Here is a 14,224-nt window from a genome sequence, read left to right as displayed (position 1 = left end):
CCCATCACAGGCCAGGTTCTGGGCTCGGGGGCAGGGGCGATGGGGTGGGGCCCCCACTCTGTGTGCTCCTGCTGCCATGCCGAGGATGAAGCCAGCAGGGGAAGGCCTCAACCATGCAGCCTTTCCCCAGGAGGCGGCAGGGCCTGCTCCTCAGGCGTCGCCCCCACCTCCACTAGGGCCCACCTCAGTCCATCCTCCACGCAGCAGCCACCACCCAGGGGCCGAGGGAGACACGCCTAAGGCAGGGCCCTGCACTTAGAACAGAACCACATTTACCCCTCTCCCTCCCCCTAGCCCTCAGGTCTCCAACAGCCCAACCCACTGCACTGCAGGGCCTGCTCCCAGGGCCCTCTGAACAGAAAGACACGGGCACCCTGAAAAGCAAGGTCATACTTTCATCCATCCTGACGTAGGGTAGGTGAAAAGATGGTGGCAGAGAGAGGTTTATCGCCCCAAACAGCCCTAGCCCATAGCCAGGAAGTTTGGAAACTGTTGCTAAACGTATCTCTGTCAACAGCACCCTCTTTGAGGTGATTCGCTTCCATTCACTCTGTGACGGTGATTTCCTACCAAGATCTGTGATCATGCTGCAGCAGACATTTGCCATCTGGTTACCCAAAGTCCCCTTCCTCCTGGAGCTGATGTTCTGGGGCAGGTAGACAAAAATCAAAGTAGTGAAAGGGGTAGGGAAGGGGTGTTACTTCAAATAGGTTGGGCTGAGGAGGCACCCCTGGACACCTGAGTGAAGGCTGGATGAGCTGAAGAAACGGGCCGTGCAGGGATGGCTGGGTGGGTGAAGGGGCCATTTCACAGGGACATTATAAAGCTGGGTGCTGGTAGTGGCCAGATGGAGGCTCTCCAGGCTTCTGGTGGATTCTGAGAGCTGCCCCGCACCCAAGCATCTTTGAGGCCTAAGGTGAAAAATTATGTAGGGACAGTAGACAGTCAACACCTGGGTTTTCAAGGACTGACCTTGCGGACAGGGCAGTCACAGCCAGCACCCACTGGCCTCTGCTTCTGGAGGGCTGCGTGCCTCCCTCTTGTTGGGCCTGGCCCACCTAACTTCTTGTTTATTTCAAGTGCTGCTATAGGGAGACGATGCTAGAGATTTTCCTAAAGCAAATCCACACCTCACTACATGTGGCGCCCGTTGCCCAGCCTCTGCATCCACACCCCCCGCAGACGCCCCAGGAGACCCCGCACAGCTTCTTGTAAACCAAGACAAGCCAGCCCTGGGCCTGGGGCTCCTCCCTGCACCCCACTTAGCCCTGCACCCTTCCAGCCCAACTACAATTCTCAAGATGAGGAGTCCATAAAAAGGAGACTGACAGATGACACTTTCCTCTGCCATGACTGACAGGCAGCAGCAAGAGGGAAGACCGCGGTACTGGACATCACGTGCGGGAACTGCCTCAAAGGTGGGGGCACCTTTCGGGCTGAGCTAACCCAGTCAACAGCAGACTGGAAAAAGACAAAGAACTGTGTGAGATGGTGCTCAAAACCAGAAAGATGAACTCTGCAATGACGACAAATGGATTCGGTGTGATGTGGGCGTGATACAGAGAATCATTCTTGAAGGTTCTGGAGCAGTTCATTTTTCTCAGAGCTGGTAAACTCATTGTTCGAATCTTACAAGCACTAGTGTTCAACATTTCTAAAACTGGGAGGGCCCAGTGAGGACTGGATGGGCACACAAATCTATAAACCAGCACAGACGAACCCTGGGCTGCTGTGACCGCCAGCACCTCTTCCCGTTCTTCCATGACCCTCCATGGCAGAGAATTCTTGGTGACGGGTCAGCCTGCTTCACTTTCAAAGCCAGCTGGGAAAATTACCAAAGCTGTCAGTCACACACCGTGATCCACAAGAGGGAGAAAACCTTGTTTGTGTGAGGAACGCCTACAGATGTGTCTCCAGGAAGCAGAAGTCACAGCCAGGCGGAGACCAGCCAGGCGGAGACCTTGCCTGACACGGGCAGCTCAAGGCAACAGCAGCTCCACCGCTTCTCCCTGGTTCCCAAGCTCATCAATTCCACCTCAAATACACAGAGACCCAAGGACAGGAGGCGCTGCTGCACCCAGCACTCTTCATCTCCGAAGTGAGCCTGCGGGGTGACCAACTGCCTTGCATGGACGGACAGCTGGCGGAAGAGCCTGCAACGTGACCTGCATTTACAAACGTGAGGAAACCCACTCACCTTCAGTTGTTACTCCTTTCATGAATTCTTTTGTTTATAGCTGTGCCTATGGCTTTATGGGCTTCACCTGATAAATGGTCTTCTGTACTATGGACAATTTGGACCCGTAAACCTGGCCTTGAACTAGGTGACACTGAAATGTTACAGACAAATCAGAACATCACATTCCCTTTAAATATTCCCCACACACAAGCACCAGGCTGACTGGTGGATAGTGGGGTGTGAAATGAGAGAAACAGCCCCCACTGTGCAGATGTGGGGACATGATTATTATCAATTAACCACAGGCTGCACCTCAGCTCCTGCACATCAGGTGCCTTGTGCCGGTGGCTCTGTAGCATAGGCCTGTTTATCTTCAAAGCCATTTTGTGGCTTCTGGAAAAGGCAAACAAGCTCAGGACATTGTACCTCCAAGGAGCACATCTCTTAGAATATTCTTGCCATAGCTAGTTACACCAAAGGCCCATTCAAACCCCATGTTCTACTTTAACAGAAGTGAAAAACCACAAGCAAAGATGGCATTCCAAAATAAGGCAGAATATCTAAGACAGGAAGGCCATGTGTGCAAGGATGGTGTGAGCCTCCAGACTGTAGTGTGGGAGCTCACACTGAAGCATTCCTGGTGATGCCCACCTCCACTAAGAACTACCGTGCTGCCTTCTGACCCATGAGGCTAATGGACCAGCACAGGTGTGTGAACATCAAGAACACTGTGACATGCCACTGCCACATAGGGAGGAGCAGCAGGTGAGGAGAGGCCTTCCCTGTTCTCTGATACCCAACAAACATGCAAGCTCTCAACGCCTCGCTCCATGATGCCCGCTGCTCAGCTTCTCTGCATGGGCAGTTTCTGAATTTCACCTCAGGCCCTTGAAGCGGTCAGTCTGAGTCCTTTCCAAGAACCCTACAACTGCCTTCCACTCATGAAGACGCTCATGGCCCTGAAAGCATGGTAGCCACCCAGAATCAGACACCTGTAGTATCTCCTGCCTGGGGCTCTGGCAGGTGGTGGTGGGTGTCAGGCTGACTGGTGGATACTGGGATGTGCTGGCGTATTCCCTCTGTTTTTAATATGTTTGGAAAATTTCATTAAGCAAAAAAAAAAAAAAAAAAAGAGTAATTACTTAGGCTATTAAAATCAGTTTAAAATCATGCAGTGGGTAGCTCAAAAGTACTACTTCCTTCACACCAAGGAAACTAGTTTATGAAACATTAAGTGCCCCAGTCAAGAGAACAGCCGATAGGTTTCAAATTAAACACACCAAGTACAGATTTACAAACTAAAAGGGGCAGCACTGTCAGAGTGAGAGGAGAGCCAACTACAGTTCCAAGAGGTGAGCTTTCTTCTGTCCTTCCATTCCAAGATACCAACTTTCAATACAAATGCATTAGTATTTGTTATTAAAATACCCTTAGGAAAAAAAAGAGCTTCCAGATAACAGTTCTGAGAAAAATGTGAAAACTTTTACTGTTACATTAAGAACAGGTGGTAGAAGCAACCTATTCCGCACTTCTCAAAAGATACTGAGGGGCACATATGCCACGCTGGAATAAAGAGTACAGAATCAAACATGTACAAAGGTACCACAGCAGGTTATGGTTCATACAGGACTTTAAATGACCCATGTTGACAATACAATTTGCAAAAAATATGAGAAAAGCAATACATATTTCTGAAACAAAAACATACCTGTTGTAAAAAACAACACACGTAGTATCAGAATAGAACAGTTAACAGAGCAGCAGTTACTGAAGACAGACAGCAACAGGCAGCTGCGCCAGCCATGGGTCTGCCGTGCGGCTACACCCACGAGGCCCTATTGCGAACAATGCAACGTTCTCCATCAGCGGGGAAGCACACAGACTGCTTGGCCACCAAGCTTTCCGCCTGGTCTGTTCACACTGAGATTTAGCAGTAACAGCCCAGAAGGGAATGCAGCTCCCCGCTCCCTATGACATCAATGTCTTCAACACATGTGTAAGATTCTTTCTGGAGCCCCTAGCTCCTCCACTCTTCAAAACTAACAATGCACAGAAATAGAAATAAGAAAGCAAAGACATCACATTGCCTTAGAAAAGCTGTCCTCAACTCATCTTCTCTACATGTTTTCAGATCACGTCCTGACGGAATGGAAAGAGCAGCTCCACCTCCCCGAGGCTTCCGTGGACTCCGCACACACACGACCACCAGTCTTCAGTCATGTGCCATGGAGACTTTGGTCCCAACCAGTGTCTGCCTTTTCTAGAAACTGGAGACCCTGATTCAAATGGCAAGATGTGTTAGTTCCCATTTGCCTTGCAATAACCCTATGCTTCACAAAGATTCCAGACTAGGGGTTATTCCTCACCCAATTTCAAGCATCTGGAACACAGAGTACCAGAATACTCTCACATTTTATTTCAAGGCACTCTCCACCAGAAAGTATAAAAAGAATAAACTACTTTGTAAAATGTGACATTTTTATAAAGACAACAGTGAGATCCAAAATGAGACAAAGTAGAATTATACTGAATGTTCATTATCCCAAAGTGGCTTAATTTCATTTGCTTGCTGCAAAGACAAAGACTGTAAAAAGGAGCAAAGAAAGTGTGCAAAGCACTTCCTTGGAAGACCTCGTCCACTAACAGATCACGAGAAAAGCAAGTGCAGCCCCTTACACGAAAGGAAGGCAGGCAGTAACATCGGAGACTTCCCAGTCTCCCCGACGTCTGTTCACGCTGGATGCTGGCACTGGCTTATCATGAAGGGAAGGAGAGCAGTAACGCTGGAGACTTCCCAGTCTCCCCGACATCTGCTCATGCTGGATGCTGGCACTGGCTTATCAGCTACCCACTGGCTGAAATGGAAATCAACACCAGCACTTCACGTGACAGCCACATAGTGACAGTCCAGGCATGTGAATGACCCCATTTGTGTTCCCCTAGTTTGTGGCGAGACTTCCTATTGCTGTGCTTCTCACACCCTCTAGTTTTAAGAATATGTCAAATTGATGATATATTATGCAAGTAAACGATCTTATATACACGAATAGTAAAAGGTAATTAGGAATATGCTGAATCACCTGGTGCTGTTGAAGAAAACGTGCAGATGTCTCTCTCTCACCTCACCGTTTTCTTCTAGCTTCCGCTATATTTCATCACCTATTAGTTACTCTCTTTCCCTCCAACTTATCTTCATCCTCAAACCTCAGAGGAAATAATCGCAAGGGTCACATCTGGGAGAGTGGTAGTTGGAAGGCAGCATTTCTAGGGGGTAGGGAAGCACCACCTCCCCAGCACCGCATCCTTACGAAATCTAAAGGGCAACCAATGGGTCTGGAGGCCGCCATGCTTCTGTAACAACCGCAGCAATTTTATCTTTGCATCTCTTACTGGATTATATAAGCCATCTAGGTAAAAGTAAACACTGCCAAAAGCTCCTACCCACTGGAAAGAGAAGTAGAGGGCTTGAAAACACAACTTCGCCAGGCTCCAACACAGAAAGAAGCATCATTCAGAGGCGAGAACAATGCTGTGGACACCTCCTGATCAACACTCAAGGGATGCAGGAGCTCGGTGAGGACGGTCCCTCAGAGGCAGATGACCCGACCGCCTCAGGTACTGGCGAGCTGGCCACCAGACCTAGACCATGCTTGTCAAGATGCCTTGCTACTTGAGAATAAGGCGAGATCCCAGATCCAAGTGCTAGCAGCATTCTGCCCCTCAGATGCGCCTGCAGGCTCCACTGGCTCCAAAGGACGCCCTTGGATGGGTCAGCAATTCCATGAACATCCACAAAACCAACACTTAGTACTGCTCAGTGGGGTCAACAGTGCCCGGTGGTCCGCTGCAATGAATCCAAACACATCTGTGCCCAGAGCTACAAGGCCATGTGCCCATCAACTGTCCTGACTCGCAGGCAATGCACGCAGCCCTGCACCACTTCCCTCCTGCCCACCACGGAGCAGGGGACAGTTCTGTGAGTGAACAGAAGCAGGACATCGGCAGAGCCGGCTGACGATGGAGGATGAGATGCTGCTGAGATGCTGGAGGGCAGATCACTGAGGCTGAACACGCATTCCTTCCGCCAACAGTCATGCAACACCTGCTGGGGCTCTGCGTCCCCACCGGCCAAGGGCTGCCTCGCTCTAATGAAGGCTGCTCACTCAGCACAGGGCCAAGTGGCCTTTCCAGCTGCAGGTACCAGAAAAAGCCACTGCCGCTATCACAGGGGGAAGAACGCCCCAAAGACAAAAGGTCATTTGAGATGATTAACATCTTTTAGAGGCCATTTTGGTCATTCTTGAAATCAAAGAGAAAACTTTATTTTCAACAAAACTGCCCAGAAGAGATGGTTCATTGATCCACTAGGAACAAGTCTCTCACCACACACAGCACCAAAATATATATTTAAAAAATTAAAAAACACATAGCCCCCTCACACGCATCCCCCAAAAGCCACACAACCCAGACCAAAGGGAAAACAAATCAAACTCAATGCCCTCACACACGAGCCATCTTTGAATTAGGATTGACAAATTTATATATTCTTTCCTATGGAAAAAGAAAAAAAAAAAACACAAAACCACAGGGGTAAGGAAAAACTTGTAGGTGAAGGCCCAATGTCTGCCTAAGCTAACAGAAAGCAGAATCATGATTCGTGCTTTTCCTGTATTTTGAGTGGGATGCAGCCTAACAGCACAGCCCTCCGTGGTAGACCGAATCCTTCAGCAGCCAGAGGCCCCCGGAACACTGGAAGAGCAAACCGCAACCTTCCAGATTCTTCAGCGAGTGCCAGAGTGCAGGCTCTGCATCAGAATGCCAAAGAGACGGCAGCTTTCCTTTCAAGTTTTCCACTGCCTACAAAGGCCATTTTTCCCTATAAAAAAGATGCCAGGTCAAAAAAAAAGTACAAGGGAGAAAAAGAGTTCTCTACTGCAGTAAGAATCTTGCAGTCGCAGGCTGATCTGAGGCAAGTCCCACGACGCAGGGGTGGTGTTGGGTCCACCACACAAGTGCAGGCGCTACTTGGGCTCCTCAATCACACCCTTGCTGAGGTCTGTCATTTTGGGATATTTTACTTTCTTCTGGTCCAGCTCGTTCTGAGCCCAAAGTAGTAGTTTCAGTAATTTTGCCAGTTTGGGTGTTGACTCGCGATTTTCATAATCTAGGACAGCTTGGTTAACTTCACTCCACACCTAGAATATAAATATATCTGATAAAAACCACCATACACGCAGAGCACCAGCAGAGTCTATTAAAAAGAGGCAGTTTAAACAAACATTAAGCTCTTAACTGCAAGACACTCTCGGGACATGAAATACATAGTCCTTGCCTGGGGAAGCTCACAGTCTGGTCGTTAAATGTCACATCCAACCTCGATGGCAGTTAAGTGCCATGAGCAAGGCTTGAACAAAGTGCTGAGGGGACTGGGAGAGAGGTAAGACCAGCGTAGCAGGACATACCAGCACCCTCCTCACAAGCCTCAAGAAAACATCTCAAGTGGACTCCAGGACAGGCTATCCTTCCAAGACAGTGTAGGGAGGACAGAGCCCCTGGGAGAGGACCCGGGGGAAGAGGGACCTGGGTCTGGGAAGGCGAGGAGCTGTCATGTTCTGCCAGACAAAAACATAGCAGCGAGGAGAGAAAAGTTTCAGAAGACAGGATTTTAAATGAGAAATACTTGGGACATAAACAGAAAGAAGGTTCAGATAAATATAAGACATCAGCAAAGGGTGTGAATACTCTGTAACGGTCACCAAGTCCGTTGTCCATAGTTTGACAAGATAAAAGATTAAAAGCCAGAGAGAGGCTGAGCACAATGGCTCACACCTGTAATCCCAGTACTTTGGGAGACTGGATCACCTGAGGTCAGGGGTTCGAGACCAGCCTGGCCAATATGGTGAAATCCCATCTCTACTAAAAATACAAAAATTAGCTGGGCGTGGTGGCACACTCCTGTAGTCCCAGCTACTTGGGAGGCAGAGGCAGGAGAATTGCTTAACACAGGAGGCGGGGGTTGCAGTGAGCAGAGATCTCGTCACTGCACTCCAGCCCGGGCGACAGAACAAGACTTCACCTCCAAAAAAAAAAAAAAAAAGCCATGAAGGAACCACTTAGCATCCCAGGCACAGAAGCCACCTGTCTCTCAGTCCACACCGCAAAGCCACACACTTGGCGTTGTCACGAAGCCCCCTCAGAGCACATGGGGAATGGAAGAAAGCTTCCCTCTGGCAGGCCCCACCTTCTGCCTCTGCATGGTGTGGAGGAGGTCTCCGAAGGGCGACTCCTCGGGACTGTCAAAGGCCAGCAGTGCCAGGGTACGCTCCATCTCTGTGAGGCACTCTCGGCTCTCCTCGCCCTGCTCCGCCAGCTGAGTCTGTGCAAACTCCAGCGCCGCCTCTGTCTCCCGCTGGCGGATCAGCTCAATCAAATGCTGTTGCTGGAGGCAGAGACAGACAAGCTTGACCCACACACACCCAGGCCAGGGACTTAGGGCAGGTGGTACCAGGTCCCAATCAAAAGTACATCACAGAGGGAAGACTTTTCTTGCATCTCTGAGTTATCAGATTTGCATTTTTAAAACAAAAAACAGCTTCTGAACTACATAAAAGAGCAAACTCAAACCCCTCCCCCTCACATGCACTGAAATAACATTATTAAAGCAAATTAGCCTAGTTATTTCTCAATCATTGCAAATAACTTTAACTTATCAAGTATTCGCAAACCAGACTACTCTCTCCTGAAACATACCTGCAAATGGAAGTAAAGATACCGGTTTGTGTCCAAGAGCTCTGGGTGGAGGCTGTTGATCAAGGCGATGGCCTCCTGAATCTGACCTTTCAGTATCATCTCCCGGATCTTGATTCGTTCATCAAGTGTTTCCAGATCCACACTAGGTTCGATTCCAGATTCCATTCGAAACTTCTCCGCTGCTTCCTTAAAGCCCTCTGAAAAGAAAAACCATCTTCACTGCTAGGAAAGTTAGCAAGGAATTAAGGCAAAGACTTTGTATCTCCAGAAACTCCAATTGCCTCAATTAATAACCTCTGATGTGAACCACACTTTCTCAGGAACTCGGTATTAATATCTTTATAATTTACAAGTTATGCTCTCAAAATACATATAGAAAATGAGAAGAGTATACTTCATTCCTTGTTATCCCATCCAAAAACTCTAACCCATTAGCCAAAGAGGCCAGAATGGCTGCTGGCCCAGTGTGTTGGTGTGGGCTCCTTTGAGAGGACAGATAATAGCTCCAGACGCCAGCAGCCGCAGCTCTGGTGCCAGGTTAGGCAAGTCACACTGGCTCAGCCTCCACAGCACAGGGGCCCTCCATGGTCAGCTATACCTGCAGTAGCCTGTTGACTCCCACCTCTTAAGAGTGTCTACAATTTTTCAAAGCCAGCATGTGTGCCCCTTCCCCTGCCCCCGACATAATTATAGGCCTAAATTTCCTCTTCACCTTCCAAAAATATTTTTTTTGAGATGGGGTCCCACTCACTCTCCCAGGCTGGAGTGCAGTGGCACAATCTTGGCTCACTGCAACCTCCGCCTCCCGGGCTTAAGTGATCCTCCCACCTCAGCCTCCCAAGTAGCTGGGACTACAGGCACAAGCCACCACATCCAGCTAATTAACATTTTTTTTTTTTTTGTACAGACAAGGTCTCACTATGCTGCCCAGGCTGGTCTGGAATTCCTAGGCTCGAACAATCTTCCTCTGTCTCTCAAAGTGCTGGGACTATAAGCATGAGCCACCATGCTTGGCCCAAAAAAGTTTCACAGAGATTAATTTGGGAGAAGGAACTGGGGACTAACAGGAGGGAGATTTTTCATGTCATGTCTTTTAAAAACATCTATTTTCTTGCCATATGCAGCACTGCCCTTCCTCCAGTTGACATCAAGAACAGCCTGAGTGTTATTTCCCTCTGCACGCTTCTGCTCTTCCCCATTCCCATCCTCTGAGTTGGGCATACTTTCCAGAAACAGGCCAGCATATTTTTGCAGACTGGCCAGAAGAGATCAACTATTTGGGCTTTCAATATACTTACTTCACAACAGTCTCAATTATTTTGAGTAACTGTAAAACTGTCAAAGGCTGAAAAATGGGTTTGTGTTAGGTCTCAGAGACCTGGAATAATCTCATCTTCAGAAAAGGCTTTCACATGATAACTTCCAAACTTACCAGGTTAGCATTGTGTTTTCATAATGTCTGAACACAAATAACTACATCATCAAACCTCAGTGCTACAGCACTCCTTATGTGTTCAAAAAGGGAGAATCACATTCACGCAACAGCATCCTCACTGTAAGCCATTACCTGTGACCAGGTAGTTCATGATGAGGCGGTTCATGTCTGCTCTCTGGACATGCAAGTTATTGAGCTTTTCCATCCACTCATCTTTCGTGATTTCATCGGGTTTTTCTGCATAACTCATTCTGATTTATTTCTACAGGAAAAAAATAACAGCTGAGGGAGGGGTTTAGATGCTCCTCCAAGGGCAGAGGGCAGCGCTGGAAGAGCTGTGAGCCGGAGAATCCCACACTGAGCATGTACGGAAAGACAATGCTGCCGTGGGACACCCACCAGACTGAGAACGCCAATGCTTAGCAAAGAATAAGCTCACTTCAACTTTTTCTACTCTGGTATCAGGAGAACGGACTGTGCTACAAAACAATCTGGTACTCCTTACAAAGCTGAACATGTGTGCTCCTCACAACCCAGCAATTCTACTTTTAATACATTTATATTCTAGAAAAACTCACCAGGATGCACCAAACACAGACAACGCTGTTCACAGAAGCACCGTTCAAAGCGGCAGGAATGTGGAAGCCACCCACCTGAGCGTTCATTCAACAGCAGCGTGGACCAAGGGACTGTGGCGCACAGAACTGCATGTTTAAAACCCTTGGGCAGATGGGTTTTGGAATTCAGAATTCTTCAATGTACAACGATTATTTGGCACAATTTACCATGTAACAGCCTCACTGCAGTTTGGGGGCACTCCCCATCATCAGACGTTATTTCTTCACTGAAATGTGTTAGGTATCTATGCTAAGTGGTAGAGGCTATTAAACTTTACCTGGTGAGGTTTTGGCCGCCAAATAGGTTGAAAACAAAACCAAAAACTTTGGTTTCAGAGATGTTTAGATTTTTAGCATTGCTGAGAAGGGACTGTGGTCATGTATTCACACAAGAGAATTTCATAAAGCAGTTAAAATAAATGAACATGACACAAAGTCACCTGGATGACTCTCATAAAACAATGCTGAATGAAAAAAGAGAGTTGCGGCCCGGCGCGGTGGCTCACGCCTGTAATCCCAGCACTTTGGGAGGCCGAGGCGGGCGGATCACGAGGTCAGGAGATCCAGACCATCCTGGCTAACACGGTGAAACCCCGTCTCTAATAAAAATACAAAAAATTAGCCGTGCTCGGTGGCGGGCGCCTGTAGTCCCAGCTACTCCAGAGGCTGAGGCAGGAGAATGGCGTGAACCCGGGAGGCGGAGATTGCAGTGAGCCGAGATCATGCCACTGCACTCCAGCCTGGGCGACAGAACAAGACTCCGTCTCAAAAAAAAAAAAAAAAAAAAAAAAAAAAAAAAAAAAAATTGCCGGGTATGGTGGCAGATGCCTGTAATCCCAGCTACTCGGGAGGCTGAGGTAGGAGAATGGCGTGAACCCGGGAGGCGGAGCTTCTAGTGAGCCCAGATGGTGCCACTGCACTCCAGCCTGGGCGACAGAGCGAGACTCCGTCTCAAAAAAAAAAAAAAAAGAAAAAAAGAAAAAAAAGAAAAAGAGAGTTGCAAGAGAGGCCAAATCTGGCGTGAGTTTTATCAGGAACAACAAGGCAAAATACATGACATGTGCTTTAGCAACAAATATGTACGTGGCAAACCTATTTTGTTTGTCTTTTTTTAAAATAAGGGCATGAAAGCTGACACTCAGGAGGGGGTTACCTGTGGGAGGGGCAAATGGCTGAAGCCCCAGAGGCAGCTGTTCCGGCTTTGGGAGAATGGGTGGGTACCTGAGACAGGCAGGGGCACGCCACCGTCCACTCTGTCTTTCTCTTTTGCCACTGATATATACGTTACACATACTACTTTATACGAAGTACTGCTAAAGTGTTTCAATAAATTAAAAAACTATGGTCTCTTGGCTGAAAATGGGATGAATGCAGGGTGGTGAGATCTGAGCAGCCAGTGCGTTAGGGAGACACCCAAGCGAGAGAGAACATCGGCAGAAGAGATGGAGAGCAAGGTGAGATCAAGATGCTTTGGCCAGAGTCAATGGCTGCTGCTAGACAGATTACCGGACAAAAGAGAGGGAAGAATCGAAGATGGTCACAGGTTTCAAGCATGAGAGGCCCTGCAAGATGGGGCCACAAATAAGGAGGAAGGACTGGAAGAAGAACAGGTTTGAGAAGCAGGGCAAGTTTGACGTGACTATTAGACATGCGTCTGGAGAAATCAAGTAGGTGTCTGAATTACAGCTCCTGAGCTCAGTGCTGAAAACATGAATTCGTGAAATAAGGGGCGGGGAGGGGGTGTGCTGGGGCACAGGGATATTTAAAGCCAAGAATTCAGCAAAGACCATAGGAAGAGCGTAGATAGGGAATGAGAATCGTCATTACTTGGAGGATGCCAACCTTGAAGGTAAAGCAGAGAAAGTGGCACCAGCAGAAGAAAACTTGATGTGGAGCGGCAGGTCAAGTGGAGGAGAAACCAGGAGTCGCTGTCACACACGAACACCCATCTTTCGTAGTCAACTGCAAAACTCACTGAGACCAACTTTTTATTCACGACAATTAATGGTAACTTAAGGACTCATTTTCTTTTTCTTTTTTCTTTCTTTTTTTTTTTTTTTTGAGACAGAGCCTCGCTCTGTCGCCCAGGCTGGAGGGCAGTGGCGCGATCATGGCTCACCGCAGCCTCGACCTCCTGGGCTCAAGCGATCCTCCCACCTCAGCCTCCAGAGTAACTGGGACAACAGGAGCGCACCACTCTGCCTGGCTAATTTTTTTATTTTTAGCAGAGAAGGGAGTCTCGCTGTTGCCCCGGCTGGTCTCGAACTCGCGGGCTCAAGTGATCCGCCCACTTCGACCTCCGCCACCGCGCCCGGCCCTAGGACCAACGTTAAGAGCTCCCTAGGAAAAGGCACCTTTTCTCTCGGCCCATTCGGTGATCAGCACTCACAGCGCTTCCACTCCGGGCAGTTACGTGCGCCCATGAAAAGCAACAACTTTGTAGAACTGGCCAGTCCTGTTAGCAGGAAGAACTCGGTAGTCTCAAACTCCAGCATAAAAAGATTCAGCAGAAGAAAACATCCGTGTGCTGAAGACTCCTACTTTCCATGCCACACTTTACGTCCTCACCCGCTCGGTTTCTGCTTTAAAGCAGCAGATTTTATTAAAAAGACGTCGTTACAGACGTCGCTCCTCCACAGAGACAGCTACCGCCGCCCCTCAGGCTGGCCGGGGACCGCCCCAGAACACCAGCGCCTGAGGCCGCGCGCCTGGAGGCTGAGCCCTGACTGCCCCCTGGGCACCGGCGCGGGGCGGCCGTCCGGGCCGGGACTCACTGCGCGCCCCAATTCCGCACCTGCCAGCGCCGGCGCTTCCAAGGCCCCCAGAGCGGGGGCGGCGCGCACCCCGGCCACATCCCGCCTCCCCGCCCGCCCCGGCCCCGGGAGACGCTCGGCCCGGCCGCCCGGGCCCGCCGCCGCCATCTTACCGTGCGGAACCTGCCTCCCGCGCTGCGCGGTCTGGGCGGCTGCGGCTCCGCAGCCTCTCCTGGGCTGGGGAGAGGTGGCGGCGGCCGGGGCGCCCGAGTAGAAGGAGGCAGAGGTGGGGGCCGCGGCGGGGGCGGGGGCGGGGGCGGGGAGCGGGAGGGCAGGCGCACCGGCGGCCGCCCCTCAGCACCTCTCGCGACAGCAAGAGAGCGCGAGAGCGCGAGCCGATGACCAATGAAGCGCCCCCGCGAGGGGGCGGGGCGGACGGCCTCCCGGAAGCGCGGAAACTCAGCTTCCGTACTTGCGCAGAACTCCCCTC

At 49.7% G+C, this 14,224-nt stretch overlaps 1 protein-coding gene across 6 annotated transcripts; it reads right to left on the bottom strand.

Annotated features, from left to right (window-relative positions):
• Window positions 1-3,639: 3,639 nt before the first annotated feature.
• Window positions 3,640-14,223, bottom strand: GID8 (GID complex subunit 8 homolog). Of its 6 annotated transcripts, none has more exons than XM_063802733.1 (7): window positions 13,908-14,223; window positions 13,336-13,560; window positions 12,824-12,955; window positions 10,497-10,626; window positions 8,930-9,126; window positions 8,421-8,618; window positions 3,640-7,374 (listed from the first exon to the last, which is right to left on the bottom strand). In XM_063802733.1, exons 4-7 carry the CDS (start codon window positions 10,612-10,614, stop codon window positions 7,201-7,203), a joined length of 687 nt encoding a protein of 228 aa, XP_063658803.1. In that variant the 5' UTR covers window positions 10,615-10,626; window positions 12,824-12,955; window positions 13,336-13,560; window positions 13,908-14,223; the 3' UTR covers window positions 3,640-7,200. The 6 variants fall into 6 exon arrangements, with proteins under 6 accessions (XP_063658803.1, XP_063658805.1, XP_063658804.1 ...); XM_063802735.1 differs by having other exon boundaries at window positions 13,336-13,436; XM_063802734.1 differs by lacking the exon at window positions 12,824-12,955 and having other exon boundaries at window positions 13,908-14,116.
• Between the last annotated feature and the right edge of the window lies 1 nt (window position 14,224).

The sequence above is a fragment of the Pan troglodytes genome, chromosome 21 (genome assembly GCF_028858775.2).
Source record: "Pan troglodytes isolate AG18354 chromosome 21, NHGRI_mPanTro3-v2.0_pri, whole genome shotgun sequence".
NCBI classification, from domain to species: domain Eukaryota; kingdom Metazoa; phylum Chordata; class Mammalia; order Primates; family Hominidae; genus Pan; species Pan troglodytes.
Note: the sequence above shows the minus strand (reverse complement) of the source record. Positions and strands in the feature narration are given on the sequence as shown.

Excerpts from the sequence above, each read along its gene's own strand:
- GID8 (XM_063802733.1), bottom strand. The coding sequence starts at position 10,614 with ATGAGTTATGCAGAAAAACCCGATGAAATCACGAAAGATGAGTGGATG. Across the intron at positions 8,619-8,929 it reads ATCTTTACTTCCATTTGCAG|CAACAGCATTTGATTGAGCT; the intron begins GTATGTTTCAGG and ends CTCTGCCTCCAG. Across the intron at positions 7,375-8,420 it reads ACACCATGCAGAGGCAGAAG|GTGTGGAGTGAAGTTAACCA; the intron begins GTGGGGCCTGCC and ends TTTATATTCTAG.